Below are 22,506 nucleotides of genomic sequence, written 5' to 3' on the forward strand. Positions count from 1 at the left end.
ACCAAACAATACTTATGACAGAAATTAAAGAAACACAAAATTCTCATTTTCAATCGAAAATGTGGAAAGGATTGTGGATGTGAAGGGAATAGAGAGAGAAAGCCACTTCCAGGGCTTTTTCAGGACTGTGCTGTTATTCCACTCACATGGCAGAGGGATTTGGACAGTGGAGAGCAGTGGATTTAGCCTTGGGGCAGAGTTGAGCTTTGGCATGGCCTGGAATGAAGGAGTTAGTGTTAGTAGAGAAGGAGGAGGAGAAGTGTAGGTGACCAGGGGCGCTGGGTGGGCAGAAAAGAAAAATGGGTCAAGGTGTACTTGGTTCTCAGGAAGCAAAACTGAGCTAAGGAAGAAAATTAAAGAGTCAACTGAGTGTTTATCCCGCTGGTTAGAACAAGATAAACATTCAAGCCTGTTAGTTATTCACTGTTTCAAATGGGAGTGAATGGGTGGGTGGTTGATGTTAAAGGGTTTGCCTGGGAGTTTGACTCTTCTACAAAGCCCCTCCTCCAAAGCAGAACTTCCACATGCCTACAGGTAGTAACTCGTTGCATTTCTTACGCTGAATGTCATGGTTTGGTTTTAGGACGCGGCTGCTGAGGCTGACCAAAATACAAGCTGTTTACATAGTTGTTAAATGTTTCAAAAAATAAGATTTTTTCTGTCAATTGCTCCCACTTGATTCTAAAGTGCTCGCATAACTTGTAGTGAGTTACGGGGGAATTAGACAATGTTTCATGAAGAATGTGTAATAGGCTCTCTTTAAGAGGCAGACTGACTACAAACCACAGAATTCCAGCTTGTAATGAAACCAGTGATTGAGTAATTTTTTTTGATGTGATAATGCATTAATTAAATTAAGGAATTTGTTTATAACATTATTTAAGATTTAGAGAGGCCTCATATTAGAGTTTTGAAATCCCTGTTCCTGAATAGGTGCTGTTGCGTGCATTTGTTATGCGTGTAAACAAATAAACACAGGACTCAACCTGATCTCTATGTTCTATGCTGAACATGTTTTTGGTGTGCGGGAACTCCATTCAGAGAACTGCATTATTACTATTATGTAAACAAGCTGATTAGCTGGTGTCAGGTTGTTGATAGCAGCAACACAATGACTGAATATCAGCCAAATAAACCTCTCCCCATCCTCTTTGTGGTGACTGAGTACCTACAAGTGGAATGGTTTGAATATTTCAAGCATTACATAAGTGAAAATTTTGATCTGTTACAAAATACTACAATATAAAAGGAAGGGGGAATATCGATATGGGTAAAAGTAGGAAAAACCTATACCTTACATACGCCCCATAGCAAATGTTTAGAATATTTTTAAAAATGCTGGAAAGTAGTGATTTACTGCCCTCTCTGGCTGAAAGTTTCAAGTCTGGTACACTGTGGTACACACCACACAAATTTGATACGCACAGAGACTTGCCTAGCATTTAAACAATGCAAGGAGGTGGCGGTCTGTTTTGAGATAAAGAAATATAACCCAGACAGCAACAGATACTGCATTCCATTAACTAAATCTGAGTAGGGAATGACGTCACATTCAAGTTCACCTTGTTCCTGTACACCAAACCGTGTTAACCATAACAATATTATTTGTATCCAGGTTTACTATTGTTAGCAACTGTTAGCAAGACCAGTTATTAACAATGCGTTATGCATTATATTTCGCATACATGCACCATAGCAACATGTCCCCAGGCATCATTGTCTGTATGAAAGTATCAAACAGTATATTACTACTTTGACTACTTTCAGTGAGCAGAATAGCCATCGTTATTTTTGAAGTTGAGATTTGTAAAGTTCACTTTCTGAGTCAGAGGCTGTGTCCGAAATTATCCCCTACTTAATCTATCCACTTTCTAATTCACTCAAAGTATCCCACAATGCAATGCTCCCCGTTTTTTGAGATGAGAAAATTACTGTATTGTCAATAAAATAGCTGTTTGTAATGATGTCCTCAATGTCAATTAACTGCTCAATATTGTGTGAAGATAGAGTACATTATATTGGGAGTGGGGAATGATTAAAGGGGGTATTTCGGACACAGCCAAAAATTGGACTTCAGGGGGTGTAACAGTTGAAATTCCCCTCCACTTCATATGAAAAAACACTAGACATCAAAACACTGACATGTGGTCACACACAAAGGATTTTAGATCGCTGAAAAATTATTATGGCAGCAACTATCTTTAGTTGATCTCAAGATATATTTGCATATACTAACCAGTTTAGCACATTTGGAACCAGTTTGTCCAAATTTTTACATTTAGCCAATAAAGCATGTAATCAATTCAATTATTTGTTTTCTATAACTGAATCAAGCCAAGATAAAAATGGAAAAAAGATAAAAACAGTCAAACAGACTAGACAAGCAAGTGTAAGTCTGGCACAGTAAACGTAAAGATGGTCAGCTTTAATTTGAGACTCCCAAACAATTCATAATTCCAAAAATGCTCACAATCACAATCTGACAAAAATACACAGCAATATAAAGATCTGCCATACATCTAGGTAGTCTTCCATCCACCCATTAACTTAACCACTCCTCTTGTTCAGGGTCATAGAGGTTGGAGCTTATCCCAGGCAATTTGGCGAGAAACATGGCACATGCTGGACAGGTTGCCAGTTGACTGAACACAGAGAGACATACACCGACAAACATTCACAACATACAAACAATTTAGAGTCACCAATTATGGTAGGAGACTGGAGTACCCAGAGAAAACCCCCAGATGTATAGGGAGAACTGCAGCCAACCAGGGATTCAAACTCGGGACCATCTAGCTGTGAGGTGGAAGTACTAACCACTCCACCATCATGCTGCTCCCATTCAGCTCTTCCTGGGGGGTAAAACCCTCTTCCTTGCAATGCATAGCTTCTGTGCATACTTTGTCTAGGACCAGCCAATGCCCTCTTCTTCCTTTGTGCCTTGTCAAACAAGGAGTTGGGTGGGTGCCCACCTCCTCCAGCAGCTGCAAATTTCGCCAGGATGTTGTGCCACAGTTGTTCCTCTGCCTGGTCCACTGCCTCTTTTGCTCACCACTTCCTTCCCGTACCATACTTACTTTGATGCCTTCTGCTGAGACCTTGGGGTCTGCATCTCTGTACACCATTACATAACAGGCATTGAATAGTTTAAAATCTTTCACCAGTATTCTAAAAGCAGCTGCAGCATGCTGAGACACCCATACAGATTCTTGGGTAGGCCAAGATAACTGCATATGAACTGGCTGATAATTCTTGCAAAACTCACCAAAGTAGACAATTAAACTTCATAGATCAAAAGAGGAAAAACAAGTTTTGGTAAGATTCCATTCAAGCTTTTATATTCTTGCAATTATATGTATTCTTGCAGTCTGTGTCTTTCAAAGATTTTGGTCAAGCTCTTCATGGGCTTCTCTGACACCGACAACATCTGGACATCTCTCAAGGAAAAACAGTGCTAGTTGTGAGGGAGACTATCGCTAGGGTGACTCAAACTGCAGTTGTTGTAATATTCTAGAATTAGTTCTTTGATCTATTGGAAATGATGTCTCGTCAGTGCAGTCTCTACCACCTCGTGGATTTGCTCAAACGCATTGTGATTCTCTGTTCTGCCTCTAGCTGATCTGGAAGGCAGATGTGTGGTCACTCCTGTGTACCCAATGCAACCTGGGACCTCAGGAACAACCCCATTCTGCACTGCTGTGTAATATTAAAGCTCTTGCCTTACTTGTTGAGGAGAGAAAAGGTTCTGAACTGTTAGACGTCTCTAGCATTCCTTCCTTCTGCATGCTATCTGCATTGATTGGTGACATCTCCCCTCCACCAAACAACTATGAACAGCTTCCCCATTCATTCCACAAGCTTTGGCCAATGCTTTTACATACTGTTGGGGACTTCACTTTAACCTGGGACTGAAATGGTTCAGGCTGCTCTGACCACTTCTATTACTTCACCTTGTTGTTACATTGGGTGATGAGTTTTAGTGGCGTTATCAACCCCAGGCGTTGCTCCAGTTTGTCTTACTTCTGTTGCTGTAGGTGTCGCCCTTTAAACATGATAAGTTGTTTGCTTTGCTTTTGCTAAAGCGGCTTCTTAGTGAATTCAAATGGATTCACCATAAAGACACGTTTAACGTCCCCTCCTGTGCCAATGAGCCTGTTGTTTGTTGCGTCTTCTTAAACTGTTCTTATCTTACCTTTCAGCTGGTTAAATCATGTCTCATGTTGGTTTCACGTGACGTTTACCAGTAGCTGACAGTGACTGCCTGGAGCTTTTGGTCAACTCATCCCTTTTGATGTTGATTCAAGGGCTGCCCTCATATCCTTGTCAATCTGATACCACACTACCTCTTAATTCACCACACAACCTTTGAGTGCTTTGTCTGCTTTCAGGAGATTTGTTGAGCTTAGGAGTTGTGCACAGTATGGGGTGATCTCTAGACCTTGCTGCATATGCAGATGGCTTCCATAGTCATCTGTTTGTTTGCTTGAGTTATTGCAATCATGTTTATCTGTTTAGCATGCTTATCCCTCCCCCTTCTTGGGCACTCATACTGTAGGTATGTCTCTCTGTAGTGGTTTTGTGGCTCTTGCAGTTTGGGTTGCTAGCCCTTAATGAGACAGTTTCTCTCAATATTGTCCACTGACTCTACTCCTCAAGGTTGTTATTCAGTCTGTTTCTTAAAGTCACTGGCAGATAGACGTGATAGACATGATATCAATATCAGCATTTGAATGGTTTCATTGATTTTGTTTTCTTTATGCTAGGACAGAATTGCTTTAAAAAGGTATCTTTAGTAGATGATAACTGCAAGCACAGGCCTCATTTAGGCCCAGTCCCAATTCTCACCCTTGGCCCTACCATGTGACCCTAATCCTCTGTTATGGGTATTTATGTGAAGTGGCAGTCCCCATTCACTTTAGAAGCAAGGGGTAGAAAGAAGTGTGGCGTTTATGTTGAATAAGACTAAGACTTGCTCGAATGACCAACACACAGTACATTGGGAATGTCCAAGGAAGTCATTGCAGATCTGGGAAAGAGGAGGATAGATTGACACGAGTCAGGAATGTCTCCAACACACTGCTAGTCAATTATGTGTGAAGAGTTTACAAAGGCAAAGGACAGGGTTAAGGAAAAATGCTATACAAAGACATTATTTCTAATAAATAAATCATTGTTATACAATCATGCCCATTTTTGTTTATAAATTTAGGATCACAACTGTTTATTCTGCCTGGAATAGAGCACTAGAAAACCTGATTTAGGGTACCAGTAAATCTTTTTTTTTCACACTTCTAACGACATTTTCAGTAAGGCAATTCGAAATATTTACTCATTTTCATCATTTATAGTTCAATGAGACTATTTAGTTAAATTAAAGATGTTCGAGTGTCTGAAATATGTAGAAGGTAAACACTGTAATAAGTACCACCATGTCAAATTAATCAACTGTGTAATTGTATAAAATGTTGCACTATTAACATTAGCAAGCGTCTCTTTGTCTGTTTGGATTACTAGACAGACACATTGTCAGGTAAGCTTTAAAATCTATGAATGTAGAGGTATCAGAACAGCCAGGCATTGTTCTGCAAAATCCCTGGGCTGTCTGTCATATTAACAAAATGTCATCACATTGCTGACATACTGACAAGTAGAACAAATAGCTCTAATTGGAAACCAAATGGATATTCTACAACACAATATGTAACTCATTTACACACAAAGAAAAACATCGCTATTATTTTACTTTTTTACATGTGTATACTGATTTTGACATTTCCAGTGTCCTTAATTATTGTGTTAATATACGATCTTTCATTAACACATTAAGTCATGTATATTATGTAATAGCCTTCCTATGACACATTTGTCAATTTTAATACCCCCTGTGGGTGTCTGTCTTTGTTTGTATTTTTAATTAAGCCTGGTACGTTACTTGGAAAAACCTCCTGAAAATAGATCACACTTGCAGCCCGCGAATATCAAGCTTGATAACAACAAGCCTGATATTGGGGACGTGCTGTACAAAATGTGTGACATGTGCAATGTACAGACACACACACGCACAGACACATACTTTAGATAGGTCCAATAACAGACCGGGAAATTCTATCCACTCCTAAACAGGGCATTTAGTATCACGCAATGTTATGGGGAGCTCAGTGTAATTCACTAGCCCCTCAAACCCCTGACAAATGGCTCAAGACCTGCTACATAGACCAAATGAATTCTGCATATGTATTCTTAATCATTTAGAGCTTAAAAAACAAGAAGAAACCCTATTGAGAAAAGCAAAGGGTGATGCTTATGTATTGTTCATTATCATTAGAGTCAACTCATCTTTCACACTACCTAATTCTCTCTACCTGCCAGGTGCTGTAGCAGTAATAAGCCAATACCTTCACTGGGAATTTTAGGGACAAGCCTCACAATTCCATTAATTTGGATCAATGAGATACTTTGTACGTTACAACAGGTGTTCCAGTATTTCTGTTCAGGGCACAGAGAGAGGCGTGAGAGAGCACTGCCTGTCAGTCATCACCTCACTTGACTCCTCACTTATCCCCTCCACTGGTTAAAATAACGTTACACAATAAACACTGCTCTGCATAAACTGCCATAGACAGATGCACCTGGGAAAGCTGCTCAGAAGGTTCAGCAAAACATTTATTGCTACATTGCGATTAAGGATGTCTGCACACCATCTGCTGTTGCGGTCCTGTAACTACAACCTAGGCCAGGATGACATGTACTGTACATGTCATCCTGGCCACTTACCTGGTCACTTACAATGGAAGCCGCTGAATGAATTCATTAATGTACATAAACATTTTGTCTGCCAATTTACAGAAAAATGCATCAAACCTTATTGTTAGGAGACCCAGTTGAATATGCATTTAATTTATTCGATTCACTTTAAAACTGTTATTTTTGTCACTTATTTTGATCTAATAATAAAAAGTGTTATGTTTTTATGCTGTTTACAATATTGGTATTTAAATATCAGGAAATAAAACCTGAAGATCTGAACTTTTAATTATGTTCATCCTTTGAAGTAAACCCAAATGTCTTAAATGTACACAAAACACAAACAAATAAGCCTTGTCATTCCTATTCTTTCAAGAGGGGGCCTGGTGACTCAGTTGTAAAGCATTGGGTTGGGATGCGGAAGGCCGCGGGTTTGAATCCCACCTCACCAGGTGTGGGGCCTCCCAGGCAATGCCGGTCCCTAGCATGGATAAAAATGGGAGGGCTGTGGTGGGAAGGGCATCTGGTGTAAAAACTTAAAACTCAAATCAATGTACGGAACACATTCTGCTGTGGCGACCCCTGAAGGGACAAGCTGAAAGCAACTGATCATATATTGCAATACTTTGGGAAGGGACTATAAAAGAATATTCTCTATATTCTAATATTCACTTCAGCCCCATCCAGACACAACTTTGAAAATGGGGATCTCTAGGTTTTTCATATTAAAGGCATTTTTTCCCAAAGCTATTTGAATGAGTATACTGTGATTACCTTTTAATTTAACAGTCTGTTGTTTGTTATTGGTCTATAGCAACAAACGAATGTCTTTTTTTTGTACCCACAATTGGACACAAACCCATTATATCTAAGATTTTCTTAAACCCCTCATGCCCTACACCTAAGACAACTTGCTTCAGAAATGGGCATTGAGAGCTGCACATGAAATAAAGGGGATTACCTCCTCAGCTATACTGTTAGCAGCATCAGACTGGAAAGTAGATGTGTAGACCACTATTTTTACCATATTGGCTATGGTATGTATGAGGAAACATGACAGTTCTCTATTAATTCCAGTAGATGGCAGTCTATTGTTACACTCCACTCTTTAAAAACGGACATCCCATGATGATCAGTAGAGCTCACCTAAAAGGGATAGATATTGAAACTGGTGTGCGCATTTATGATGAATGTTAATATAAAACATGTCATTGCTGAGAGACACTGAATAGATGGATTAACTCTCAAAACGATTTTGCAGAGTGCAAACCAAGACACTACAGAGACAGAAAGAAAGCCATATTATACATGGCCAATGTCCTGGAAAGTGAAAGAACCATTTTACTGGTGGGAGACTCCTGAAAAGATTAAAAGGTAAAGAGCTTTGGATGAATGGAAGACATTTTTTAACTTTGATTTGGAGAGTTTACTGAGCTAGGACTGGGGGAAAAGTTAGCAGACAGAAGAGAAAAGATTAATGTAAAACCTGACAACAGAGGTATGGGTGTTTGATTGAGTGACATCATATGTGTGTATATATGTTTGAGTGAGTCTGAGGAGTAAAGTAGGGTGGTGTGTATGTTGGAGATGTAGCAGGTGGAAGACATGGTGAAGGCAGAGACAGACGAGGACATGGCAGTAGGGCAGTGATTTAATTAGCACCCTCTACCCCCTCCAGCCCTTCACTCATAGCATCAATAATGCATGGCCCCTTGTTTCCACTGCCATAATTAATCCTCTCTTACTATAATTAAAAGCCAAAAATCCCACAAGATGGTTCAGCTTGGCCAGGCACGGGTTGGGTTGGCACAGGAACTGATGAAAAAACTCCAGAGCCTCACACACAGACAGATCCACAGACAGACATGTTCACAGAGAGATCAATAGTCACCCCAACACAAACAGAGTGAACGAGGCATGAAGGGAAGTTATAATATGCAGAGAATGTCACATGCAGGTAAATTAAATGAATGAATTTAACAGACCGATGACAAAAACCCCTCCTCGTAAATGTGGCTTGTGTGCTGTGTTTGTGAATGAGTGAGAAAGAGAGGGATGAGCGAGCAAAGCACAAACCTACCAACCCCAGAAAGGAGTGCAGATGTACAAGTGCACACACACACCTACTTACACATACTCACACAGGCATCCTTTTCCCAGATGAGTTTTTCTTCGCTGCAGCCAAGCCAGACAAGAGGGAGAGGTGGAGCTTTCTGATGCTGCAATTAGGACCACACTGTCTGGGCGAGCAAACAAGAATGAATATTTCAGTCCGGACATCTCCATGGGTACCTATGGTGGGGGCCTGGCACACCTACAGGCACAAACATACACACACACAGACACACACACACACACACACACACACACATAGATACACAGCTTACCATGGCTGCCAGAATTATTCACCTCCCAATCACAGATGCCACAATTATCACATCAGTATCACTGCGTACACGATGCCAACTGTTATGCTCGCTGAACTATTCTACAAGGTTTACAATATCAGTATAAATATGCATCAATAGGAGCAGTCATAGTATGTAGCTGAAGTTTTTTCCTTTTTAAAAAATAGGTGCAATGAGCTTCCACGCTTGGCCACATGCCAGGAAACACTACAGTTGGTAGAGCAGAGGTCATATCTCATTTGCAACCTAAATCTCTTCTTTTTCTCTACTTTTCTCACCTCCTCTTCCATAATGTACTCACCTTACTCAGTCTCCTCTTCTGGCTCTTCAGCAGTTTTATACAGTGCTTTACTTGAGAAGCTCCAATGTGCACAGCCTCTTCAAAACATACTCCCAGCCACACACAGGACTTCTACAGTAGGAGCACTCCCTCTGGTGTGGGTTCATTGTTGATGCTCTGCACAGCCCTCCTCCTGCCCTGCCGTCCTCGGCCCCATCTCCACTTGATTTATCGCTCTAAAATACCACTGCACTAATTAGTCAAGTAATTAATTAATAGGCATTTGCATTTGTGCATATGCAATTAGGGGGCTGGAGAGAAGAGAGTGCAGATGGGGTCCGTGAGTTTGGTGGGGGTGGAAGTGTCTGTGTGTGTGTGGGTGTGTGTTTGTGTGTGTGTGTGTGTGTGTGTGTGTGTTTGCATGTGTGCTGTATTTCATATTTGCAGTAGCAGAAGTTTGCACTTATTCCAGAAAGAAAGTGAAGTGCAGGTCATCACCTCGCATCGCTGACACTGAGAAGAAATGATGGGGAAGGTGCCAAGATGACAATGGTATGGAGTTGTGGCTTTATGAATTTAAAACAGTATTGTGGGTGGCCATTTGACTACAGAGAAAGAAAGAGTGATGAACATTTTTATATCTTAAGAGGAAACAACTTCAGTTTTGCATTATGATTATGTGTGTTCAGCTATTGAAAAGTGGAGCAGGTGGCCTTTACTTATAACTAATCCACAATCAAACATGATGCACACTCATTCTAAAATATCATAATTCCAAACAAGCTTTCCTCCAGCGTTCCAATATCAGATCAAAGCCTTCCTGATTGAAGTCGCCTTGAGCCCAGTGCTGGCTAAAGCCATGCTGTTGACATTTAGCATTTACTTTGGCAAGGTGACCTGGAGGTTGTTTGGGACTTGTTGAGAAGCATCAGTCCCCATTGGCTGCAGCACTCGCATCTCCCCACCTCATCAGCTGAGGTAGAATAGGGCACCATTTTGGCTGGCAGTGAATTTCAATGCCCCACTACTCCTCCTCCTCCTCCACTACCACACACACACACAAAAACACACACACATGCACACACACACACACACACAGTGACACATTCACCTCACCATGGTTTGGGGTAGTGCCAGGTTACCATCCCATCATCCCATAAGGGATGAGACACATTAGTGAATAAGCAGCTCCCTAGTCACAGCTGCCACAATACTGGTGACCCTAGGGATGACCCTGCAACACCCCAAGTGCTCCCTTGGTTGTGGCAGCAGAGGAGATGTAGGGGTGATCCAGGCCCAAGGACATGATGAGCTTCAATCAGCTATTTCTCAGCCTTTGGGTCCCAGTTCCCTCAGCCCAGGGGGAACTTGTGCCAAGTTGGACTTGGTGGTCATCAAGCTCATTTCTCCCACATTAACTCCACTAATGTCTGCTAAATAGAGAGATCTCTGAGTAGGGATGGACACAATGCACTGGGACAGATAATGCTATACAGATGCTGGTGGTGAGGAATTACATCCACACCAGTGATGTGCCAACATTCCTCCTAAATCTTGGGCACTTCTGCCGGCTCCTACCAGCACCAATTCCCTGTCATCTACAGCTACACCCCCTTCCTCCTCATTTTTCATACATCCCTAGTGGCCCTGCACACCTGGGTCTCACTCTCTCTATCATCCTTTCTGTCACTGTGTCTCTATGTCCCTTTTGCCTCTCTCTCTGATAGTCTCCCTTGCAGGCGCCCCTCATTCTGCGCACTGGAAACACTAGTAGTAGCTCTGGCAAGCCTCACACATTCAGATACAGCTACCAGTAAACATTTGATCTTTACACTTAATCAGATGAGCATCAGTCTATAAACACATATACTGTAGTGACACACGCCATGAATGAAGCAGATGCCCATGTAATATTATACCTTTAAATCTGGCTCATTTGCATATTTAGCAAGTGGGTCATCTTTGCCCAGTGTTATACCCACAAGAGTCAGAACAAATCACAATTGGTTTTGGTTGTCGTTCCTCTGAATACATGGAAGCATAATTTGATCCAATTAGGTAAATAAATAAACAATATGCCTTCTGTTCCACGGCCTTAATGTACTTATAATGCATCCCCATCCCCCTGCGCTCACCCTGTTTGTGAACCAGAGATGTAGTGAAGGGTAAACTCTGCAACTAAAACACCTTTCATTTTCTGAAAAGGTAACTGGTGTAATTTTACAATTGGACTTTTACAAAGTATTGTGTTTCCTTTTTAAACTGATGAATGAGAATGGAGTCTTTATATTCTATTACTGTTTGTTTGTGTATATTTTTGTAGCTCCACTTGGTTGTAACTCAATCCATATTAGAATTTCTTGGACAATGAAGAGTGACCCTGAGAAGTAATCGTGATAAGCTCTGAGTTAGAATCATAAGATATGCAACAAAATGCACTTAACTCATCAAACTTAGTTGTATTTTTACCTACTATAATTGTCCTCATAGTGACAGCTGAAATATCTGTAAAGCTAGCCCCTAAATCGTATTAAACCTTGACTGGTGAGTCTGGAAGAGAATCAGGAAATTTACAGGTTTGATTAAAAAAATACTCTACACCCCTTGAAGAAGCAGCACAGGTCAACAGTGATGAGTTTTGTTGTTCCACCATTTTATTTTCTCCCTCTCTCTTCTGTTTTTCCTCCTTTTTTCTGGCTGTGTGAGCGCCGGTGACAGATGGCGGAGCCCTCCTCCTCCTTCTCCTCCTCCTCCACCACCTCCTCTACCTCCTCCTCCCTCTCTCCCTCTCTCTCTCTCTCGCTCCCTCTGTCTCTCCCTCTCGCTCTCTTCCCCCGGGAGGGCAAATCTCTCTGAATGCGGGCGCATGTCAATCACCGTGCTCTCATGTGATGGCTCTTGCCGGTGACGTGCCAGCCATATGGGCGCTGGCATCACAGCCTTAACTGGTATGTAACCCCGTCTCCGGTAGCTCACGGTGGCCACACGCGCACTCACTCACACACATGCATATACATACAAACACATGCATGCATGCTCACTTACCCACTCACACATATACACACAGACAGGCCAAGACGCACGTTCGTTCACAAGCTCCAGTTATTCAAGTGCACGCGCCGGGAGAGAGGCACCACTAAACAAGCCATCAGCTCCAGTGAAAGAAAGACGCGCGCTGTCTGCATCCGTACATTGACAGGGAGCGTTGCCTCGCTAACTCGTGCGGTCCTTGAAGATGGTCTGAAACTCGAGAGCGTGTTTTTTTCCCTCCCATCCATTGTGAAGAGCTCGAGCCGAGGTAAGTTGGAACATAAACAACGACCCCCCTAAAAAAAATTGGAGGCTGAAGTGCCTTTTCCAAAATGGAGGAGAAAATTAATCGAATAAACGGATGAACAGATGCGTATTATTGCAAGCTGTTCATTTATAGTTCTGATATACTTTTATCAGCCTTTTGTGGTAAATTAAAGCACATTTATCTATCTGGAAATTCGATGTATAGTCGCCTTTAGTGACTTTGCTCGGGTATGTTCATATCGATCCACCATATGTAGACTCTTTACAGTGTGTGCTCTGGCGATGGCATAATTTGAAACCCGTTTTTGCAAAAGTGTGACAAATGCATATACAACAATTTTCTATGTTTGTCTTTTTTTGTTGTTGTTTTGGGGCGATTACCGTATGGACGCGTACACAAATAGCGCTCTCTCTCTCTCTCTCTTTCTCCTTCTCTCTTATTCTCTCCTTCTATTACTATCTATCTATCTTTCTCTGTGTGATAAAGTGTGCGTGCGTGCCCTGTGTGCGCGCCTATGTGTGTGCCCTTCAACTTTTGACATCCAAATCTACCAGGATTATAAAAGCTAAGATCAAATACAACCATCGAGTCAAACGCCTAGCGTCTCCCGTGGTCCCAGTTTCACTCGTCCAGGATTATTTACAGGGAGCAGTCCTGAGGATTGGAGTAGCGCCTTATAGCCGCGCACTGGCTGCAAATGGATCATATTGGACACTAATTTTATTTAGAGACCCCTGCGTCTGGAGCTTCAATCAGAGAAACAAAAGACAATGAGTAGCAGGAAAAAAAATCAGTGTGGGATTTTTTATATCAGCTCTGCTGCCTGAAGGAAGGACGTCCTCAGTCTTAATGGGAGATTTATTGATGATTTTGTCGATGATTTGCACGTTCAATCTCGGAGCAAATGAAAGGGTGGGACAACGCCATTGGCTGTGACAGGCAGTGTGCAGGAATGATTTATTTCTGTTTGTCTAATTTTATCTTCAACAATCTGTCTTTACATAGCATTGTTTAAGCCGCGGTCGGTGCTAATACAGTGGAGTTAATGCAGAGCTTTGGAACATGTAGTATTGAGCTGTGATTTTTATATTTAACGAGGGCTAAAAGGATACAAGCGATTTCCATCTGTAAAGGGCTATCGCTGACTAAAAAACGGGCTTTGAAATCATGCACTCGTGCATACTGAATTATGTGTGAAATCCATTTCGTGTAAGCTGCATGGTCTGTTAATTAAACGTTGTTGTGTTTTTTCTTCTAATTGAGCAAACCTCCTGAGCCTGAGATTTAAAAACTAGATTTTGCCCCTGGCACACCCCCCGAGATAATTAACCAACCATCACAGCCTACCTTACTAAGGGATGCAAGTCTGTCTGCTGCTGTAGTGCAGTAATGGAAGGGAAGCATGTTAAGGAGGAAGCATTTGGACCCTTACTGAAGCTGTCAGAGATCACCTCGACTTTCATTACTGGGATGGAACTGCATTCACTAACCAAGTGGTAGGCTGATCCGTATTTTCCTTTTTCAGATCTATCAATCAGCATATTTTCTTGATAGGTAATATAAACAGGTTGCCATCAGTTCAATTTTAGTTGGTTAATCTAAACCAAAAGGTTTGATTTTGAGGTATTTTTCGAACATTATTTTTGACCATTATTATTATTATTATTATTATTATTGTTATTATTATTATTATTATTATTAGTAGTAGTAGTAGTAGTAGTAGTAATAGTAGTAGTAGTAGTTGTTTTTGTTGGGGTTGTTGCTGCTGCTTCTGTCGTTCTTGTACTTAATAAAACTTTTTTTAATGTGTTAACGAGCTCCTCTTGTTATGTTGCTAGACCATGATATGAAATTGTTCTCAAAACCTTTCTTACAGCCTCGGTTAGTATATGTTTATAGGTCTTAATTTAATGATCAGCGTGACTTTAAACGGAGCCTATTAATTAAATAAAATCCTATTAGCCTCCTTTGAGGAGAAGTGTGTGGTGTGGATGAATAGTGCTGGAATGCAGCCAGCACTGTATATGGGCGTCAGGAGGAGTGAAAGTGGGGGCCCCCATGGGACCTGTAATGTGGCCCCTGCCACTGGGACCCGCAGCGAGAGGACGCGACAGGGCACAGAGATGAGAGCAGGAAATTAAATAGGGATCCGTCTGGCTGCAACCCAGTGCAAAGCTGGGTTTCTTTGTATTTCATTGTTATGTTTTATTTTCCTTAAATTTTCACTTTTTGTGATTGAGGAAAAAATATCGACAAGCAAAAACGTGAAAAAAAATGTATGCTTGTGGTGCACATTAGGTTTTCTAAATAGTCGTTATCATAGAAATGCTTATTGTCCAATTCTTTTGTTATTGGCCACATAGACCCAATGTACGTGTCTTGCGCTCCTAAGGCCTAATTTTCGTTTTTTGCTTGTCTCCATCCAGAGCCACAATGTTGACGAGGCTTTTTAGTGACCCCTCACTCCTTCCCGACGTGCAGAAATACTCTGGATGGGAAGACGACAGCGAAGGTGAGGATTCCAAAAGCAAGGATCTGGATCAAGACAACCAGGACGACATGGAGGCCTCTGAACTGACAGGGGGCAGCCGGACGCACTCCGAACACGCCGGTGAAGACGATGAGGACGACGAGGTGGAGGAAGAAGACGACGGAGAGGACACAGAGGGTGACAGGCCCAAGAAAAGGGGACCAAAAAAGCGCAAAATGACACAGGCCCGGATCGAAAGGTCCAAACTGCGGCGAATAAAGGCCAACGCAAGAGAACGAACCCGCATGCACGACCTGAACTCTGCGCTCGACAATCTGCGTAAAGTGGTTCCCTGCTACTCCAAAACGCAAAAACTGTCCAAAATCGAGACACTGCGTTTGGCCAAAAACTATATCTGGGCGCTGTCGGAGATACTACGCTCTGGAAAAAGACCCGATCTTGTGTCATACGTTCAAACTCTGTGCAAAGGACTTTCACAGCCTACGACCAACCTGGTGGCTGGTTGCCTGCAGCTTAACTCCCGTAACTTCCTAACAGAGCAGCAGTGTCAGGAAGGGGGGAGATACGGCTCGGGATCTTTCTCCATGCATTCCTACCCATATCAGTGTGCACGTCTGTCCAGCCCCCACTGCCAACCGGGCTCGAACTCGCATCCATTGAGGACACACGGTTACTGCTCAGCTTACGACTCTCTATACGGTGGCAGCGGATCCCCGGAGTATAACAGCCCCGAGTATGAGGGGCCCCTAAGCCCACCCCTGTGCATCAATGGCAACTTTTCTCTGAAGCATCAAGGCTCTGCTTCCCCAGACAACGAGAAGGGGTACCATTACTCTATGCATTACTCCGGCCTGCCTGGCTCCAGACCTACTGGGGCCCCCAACCTGGTGTTTGGATCTTCAGGGGCCCGGAGCGGCATTCACTCTGAAAACGTCCTGCCTTACCACGACATGCACTTACACCACGAACGGGCCCCCGTGTTTGATGAACTGAATGCGTTTTTTCACAATTAAAATTAAAAAACCTATTGTGAGTCCTGTTGCAATCAACAATCTATCCATGGCACATATTTTGATATGCTTGCCCGCCAGGATGTTGGCATTCTGGAGAGGTGTTTCATTTGTTGACACTGCTGTTTTTTCCTTTAATTTATTCAGTACTAAACTTTGGGTTTACTATAGTGTAGTGGAGGGTAGTCCACATAACCCCCAATCTTACTCTGCGCAAAATACAGTTTTCTAGGCTGATATAAAATTTAATCAACAAATAATATCAAGCCTTGAGGATAAAGGAATTAAAATTTATTGATGTTTTTATGTGATCTGTAATTGTATTGGTGGTTGTTTGCATTTTGATGACTGAAGGACAAAGTTTACCCTCAGTTTACCACTACATCACTGACTACGGCGACACCCTGATGTTGTGGGTTAATTTCTAATTTTAGGAAATTAGACATAAATCACTTAACAAGCTAATGCAAATCACATTTTCTCGCCCTTACATGCGAGATTTGTGAGATCGTGATTTGATGAAACCTAAAGAAATGCAAACGAAAATGTGCTAGTTGGATTTTTTTTTTCATAAGAATCTGTTTTTCATTAAATCAATCGTTTCGCATCTATGCAAAACACAAAAAGACCACAAAGCAAGGCAGCAAGGCCCAGAAAGACATTGTACGTTTCATGGGCACTGTCGCTGCATGCACGGGTGCCCGCGCACGCGTAATCACTCTCTCTCTCTCTCTCTCTCTCTCTCTCTCTCTCTCACACACACACACACACACACACACACAAATCAACACGAATCTGACAATGGATGGGCTGTTTTAACGTCTAAAAAACTGAAATACATTGAAATCAGACATGTTTCTTATTTTAGTTTTTACTATTATTTATTCACTTAATTAATCAATTGTACTGTATTTTAATTTAATCCTAATATTTGGTTCAACAATTTTGTTTTCATTTGCTATCTGCTATGCTGAGTATGCTGAGTTTATTATTATTATTATTATTATTATTATTATTATTATTATTATTATTGCAATATTTATTGTGTTGTTTTTTGTAATAATGTTAATAGTCTATGAAAATGAAGGATCCCATGTGTTGCTGAGCATTTTTTTCATAAAATTCAAGTCTTTAAACTTTGTATTCAACAATCTGTGTGGTAAAATAAAATGACAATAAATGAGTCTGTGCAACCTGATTTTTTTACACCAGTAGAATACAATACATTTTCAAGATGACTTTTTACACCCTCAGTGGAAATTGATCGATTTTATACTCCATTTAAATGCTCTAGTCATTTCCTACCGGAAAAATAAACGGTGCGGCTTAAAGCTTTTCAAAGGAACATATTCCTGCACCAGTCTTTGTCTTATTGGAGTCTATGACCAGGCCTGACCAGGCCTGGTGCCACAAACCTGCAGGTGTCCCAAACAGAGCCTCGGGGCCTTTATCATATAAACTGGGACAGGAGGGAGAGGGCAGTGTTGTCCTTCTTCCTGATGAAGCAAAACCGTGCCAATGCGTCATTTTTGCTTGGCAGAGCGCTCATATTTACGAAGCAGTCTTTAAAAATGTATTAAAAGATTTTAATTGCAGACCATAGCACAGGAATATACAGAGTGATTGGAGCCTGGACACAAAATCTGTGTTTGCTTAAAAAATTTGATTCATTGATGCCATGGCCTGCATTCAAGGTCACCGTGGTGATAATTGGGGATCTGTTTCACATTATCTTGACTATTAAGACAAGACACCAAGAAGAAAATTGTTTCAGCACCGCGGAGAGCTCCTGCAGCTGCCGTATGGTGCTGACCCAAACTTTCGATTAAAAGCCCAGGTAAATCGAACATTCTGTGGGCGACATGATAATATGGCCACACGCAGTATAGGTTTTGCATTCCCTTTACAATGCCTTAAAAGCATATTATTGGTGTTATTTTCAGATTCTATACTAACATCTTCAGTACCCACGCGTTCTGCAAGTCTGTTGATTTCACACCTGGTTTCATCAGTGCATAAGAAATGACAAGCCTTGGTGACTAGAAGAAAAGATAAACCATTGTCATACGATGTAAAAGTAAAAAAATCTGATTTTGTGTTTTGAGTATGTATTTTACAATTATTTTCGAAACATGTTCTATTCTGAGACCATTTTAGTACCAGGTTCATTTGCTGAGAAATTTCTTTATTTAATTCTTTGCACTAAATAAAATAAGAGATGTTGAGCTATCGATATGCAAGAATTGTAGTTTTAATTTATGCTATAAATTACATTTTCAAATTTAATTTATATGACATGATAAAAAAATCATTGTTTTAAGATATTTAAAAAAATATTTATGTAAATATCATAGGTCATGTAGTAAGGTTTCATAAAACCCTTTCAACTGCAGAAATATTGGATATTACTTATAAAAAACTGATGACCACACACACACACACATACAACGTAAGATGCAGCCGTTGCCACCCCGACTGGGTTTGGAGCGCTGCCCCGGGGCCCATATGTTACCAAAAATGTCCTGGGTGCTCTCATAAGGACACACAAGCTTCAAGTGGGGATTGATGCTGACCAATATCAATACAGTATTTTAACTGTTACTCTGTTAGGATTTTGACTGTGTTACCTGGAGTAGAGGGTTTTTTTTTGTTTGTTTGTTTGTTTTGTTTTTGTCCTTTCGGCTTATCCCGTGAGTTCAGGGTCGCCTCAGCAAGTTGATTTGGCACAGTTTTTTTGACGCCGGATGCCCTTCCTGACGCAACCCTCCCCAATTTCTACCGGGCTTGGACTGGCACTGCACAGCTGGGAATGGGAATGGGCTGTTAGAGGTCCAGTGTCTTGCCCAGAAGCACTTCGACATATAGCCGGGACCGGGGATCCAACCACTGACCCTGTGGTCCGTGGATAACTGCCTTTACCAACTGAGCTAGCTGAGGTTAAGACAACGGATTTTATCAGTTCAGTCTTTAGTTCTTTCTCCAGCTTCTGCACAGCCATTTTATAACCTCATATATTTAGGTTGGACAGTTTGGATGGAAAAGACATGTCTTTAGAAAACAAATAGGCTATAGCGAAAGTCACGTCCTACGTTTTAAATTTAAAATAAAATGTAAAATAAAATCATGTAACATACAATATTTTTTAAATTAAGATATTAATAAAAAATACTAAACAATATTAGCTATAACAGGCTAGAGTAAAGTAGCTTAACCAATCGATCAACATCGTAAGACATTTTGGTCACCCTTTAAAATAACAATTATTAAAGTAAAGTATAAAGATATACAGATATTTCTTCTACGAAAATTCGGGTAACACAAATAGAAAAATTACGTAATTACAACAATAACAGCAAAAACAATGACATTTTCAAATGAAAAAAATATGATTTGAAAAAGTTACAAATGCTGCAACAGATTTATTGTTCTGTAGATTCGGGAAAAAACACGGAATTGTGGAGGACATTTGGTTATATAGCGTGAAAGTTTTATTGGGCTATTGTTTTAAATTATGCATGTATGTATGTGTATGTATTTTTTATTTATTTATTTATTTTTAATGCGCCAGACGTGTAGGTTAACCCGCCTCCCCATGTAACATACAACATGTTCCATTTGGCAGCTATTTCTACCTGTGAGAGTCTTCGTTTAGTTGGAGAGTCCCTGGAGGGAGTAAAAAACGCAGTCCTGTAGGACAACCGATTAAACTCAGACCCCTCTTGTGTTACACTTTTTGTTAGTTTTAGGCCTCTATACTGGTTTTGGCTTCATCAGCAAAGGAAAAAAGTTGCATGCATTTCTGGAGGAGTCAGTCCAAGAGTGAAGGCAGCCAGCAGTGGGAGAGGGCATCTATCAAAATACTCTCCAACCCCCCAACACCACCACCACCCCCTCTTCCTCATAGTCCGGAGAGAGTAAGAGACAGAAGCTGGCAGGCTGGCGTAGGAGAGCCGTGCCAAGTCCCTTAATGTTCCCCAGCAGCAGAACCAGGAGCGCCGGAGAGGACAACCTAGTGTGTGCGCCAGTGTGCCAGTTCACCGGGCCAAAGTGGCACTGCTGGGAGGAGTCGATGTTTCTTTCCTAATTTTTGCAGCATCTGTTCATTATCCAGGACGTTTAAAAACGAGAGCGCTCATCCTGAGTAACCCTTCACCACACACACACACACACACACACACACACACACACACACACACACACACACACACACACACACACACACACAGCAGTAAGGCATATTTGTGAAGAGTTGGACTATGAATATGCATATTTCGCTGTACGTGAGCTCCCGCATTGAGGAACATTGTGTTGCATCCTTAGATTTTAACTGGAGTTGTTACCAGTTTTAACATGTGGTAACCTTGCAACAAAACGGACTACACACACGCACATACAGACACACACACACAGGCGCACACACACACACACACACACACACACACACACACACACACACACACGCACACACACACAGTGAAGCAAAAAGCCAAGTTTTTTTATTAGGTTTTATCAAAGTAACGTTACTATTAAAGCAGTTATATCCGAACTTTGCTTCAAATTAATGAGTTAATGTGTTAATTGGAAAGCCATTACTATCTTATTACTGTTAACTGGTGCAATGCAATGAAAACATTTGCTTTCTGTTACATATGAATTACAAATTTATACTTATAGGCAAACTCCCCACTCTGCACGGACACAAAGTGTAGGGGTGCGTTAATGTCATGTTGTCGTAATAATGTTTTCGTTTTAATCTTTCACACCAATATATATTAAAACACATATTTTATTTTCAAAGCATAATTTAGGTAACACAAAATGATTAAATAATTGTTAATGTTATATGAGAGAATATGCTAAATATGAAGAAATTCCCAGGTGTAAATTATATCACCTGCTAAAGCATCACTTGATTGTACACCCACAAACTTTATTATTCGTTTAGCTTTTTGTCGATTAATCCTCATATTCTTTATTTCGACTACTTTTGCAAATAAGTCTTTTAGTAACTTGTGATGTGTCTTAACCAGTCCTACTTAAGAAAAAACTTCCAATGACACTCTGTGCTCCACTCAGGATGAAAAGTGAGTGAATGAATCTCGCTGTTTAAATTATCATGTTCATGCCCACTCTTTTTCTCACTCAACTTGGTAGGGAAAAAAATCAAGTGTTTGTCCGACATAACAGTCAATAGTGCGATTATCAAAATGTCACAAGTACTATGGTGTGAATTCCAATTAACGTCTAGCTAAAATAATAACAGAGTGTTTTTGCAAAATTCATATATCAGATAATAATATGGATATATAATATGTGTGCAATAAAGGCATTCAGGATTAAACTTGCGTGAGTGTGTGTTGGGTGGGGGTAATCTGGTCAGGAGATTGTGAGCATTTGCAATCTGTTGTCGAATAAAAACATCATGAGGTTAAAATAGCCACCGCTTCGATTAAAAAACACACACACGAACACACATATCACACATGCATTTAAATAATTTATGTACACAAATATGCAAGGATAAAGAATACAAACATACGGCATTTGGCACTTTGTAAACTTATCTGGAGCTTGCCCCCAAACACACATACACACACACACACACTAAAAACTAAAACGGTACACATGTGAACAGAGGAAACAATTGCGCAGACTTCGGCCAATCTCTATGCCAGACTGCATGCCAGTGCCCCTATACTGCCAGAGAAGGGAGCGGGTCTGTCACGCGCAGTCCATTCAGAGGAAATTCCACAACATCTGTTTGTTATCACACAGTGCAGCACAGTGCAGCACGGGCAGTGGGGCAGAAGACGCTGCGGAAGCTAAACTCAGTGCACTACTGCCGGAGGTCCTGCCAAGGGAGAAACAAGGGCTTCTGGGTGAGGAGGATGTGAGGCGAAGGGGGCACACCGATAAAGGGCAAAAGAGGCAGGGAAGTACCAAGTAGGGAGGGTGAAAAGACAGAGGTGGAGATCCGAGTGAGCGCCAGGTAGGGTTCATGCCTTTGGCAGATGGCCAGATAGGTTTTGCCGGAGTTCGGGTGGTGCCAGATGTTTACGTGTACGGAGGGAGAAGACTCTGTTCAGAGACTTTACTAAAGAATGTGAGCATAAAGTCTTTTTGACCTGCCCGGAATCCTCACGGAAGCCCAGTTGCGGCATGTTGCGGTGGGTCCGGCGGCGGGGCGTGGCTGGCCCCTGTTTAGAAGGTTAAGTAGGAGCGTGCACAGGGACACAACTGGATGAGAGGGGGTGTAGGGGGCCGTTGCTAGTCTG

General features: G+C 41.4%; 1 protein-coding gene across 2 annotated transcripts; it reads left to right on the plus strand.

The window, feature by feature from the left end:
* Positions 1-12,289: 12,289 nt before the first annotated feature.
* Positions 12,290-17,415, plus strand: neurod2 (neuronal differentiation 2). Of its 2 annotated transcripts, XM_067478285.1 has the most exons (3): positions 12,291-12,730; positions 13,994-14,226; positions 15,157-17,415. In XM_067478285.1, exon 3 carries the CDS (start codon positions 15,164-15,166, stop codon positions 16,232-16,234), a length of 1,071 nt encoding a protein of 356 aa, XP_067334386.1. In that variant the 5' UTR covers positions 12,291-12,730; positions 13,994-14,226; positions 15,157-15,163; the 3' UTR covers positions 16,235-17,415. The 2 variants fall into 2 exon arrangements, with proteins under 2 accessions (XP_067334387.1, XP_067334386.1); XM_067478286.1 differs by lacking the exon at positions 13,994-14,226 and having other exon boundaries at positions 12,290-12,730.
* The last annotated feature ends 5,091 nt before the right edge of the window (positions 17,416-22,506 follow it).

Source organism: Channa argus, chromosome 15 (assembly GCF_033026475.1).
Source record: "Channa argus isolate prfri chromosome 15, Channa argus male v1.0, whole genome shotgun sequence".
NCBI lineage: Eukaryota > Metazoa > Chordata > Actinopteri > Anabantiformes > Channidae > Channa > Channa argus.

Coding starts and splice junctions, on each gene's coding strand:
- neurod2 (XM_067478286.1), top strand. CDS start 15,164: ATGTTGACGAGGCTTTTTAGTGACCCCTCACTCCTTCCCGACGTGCAG.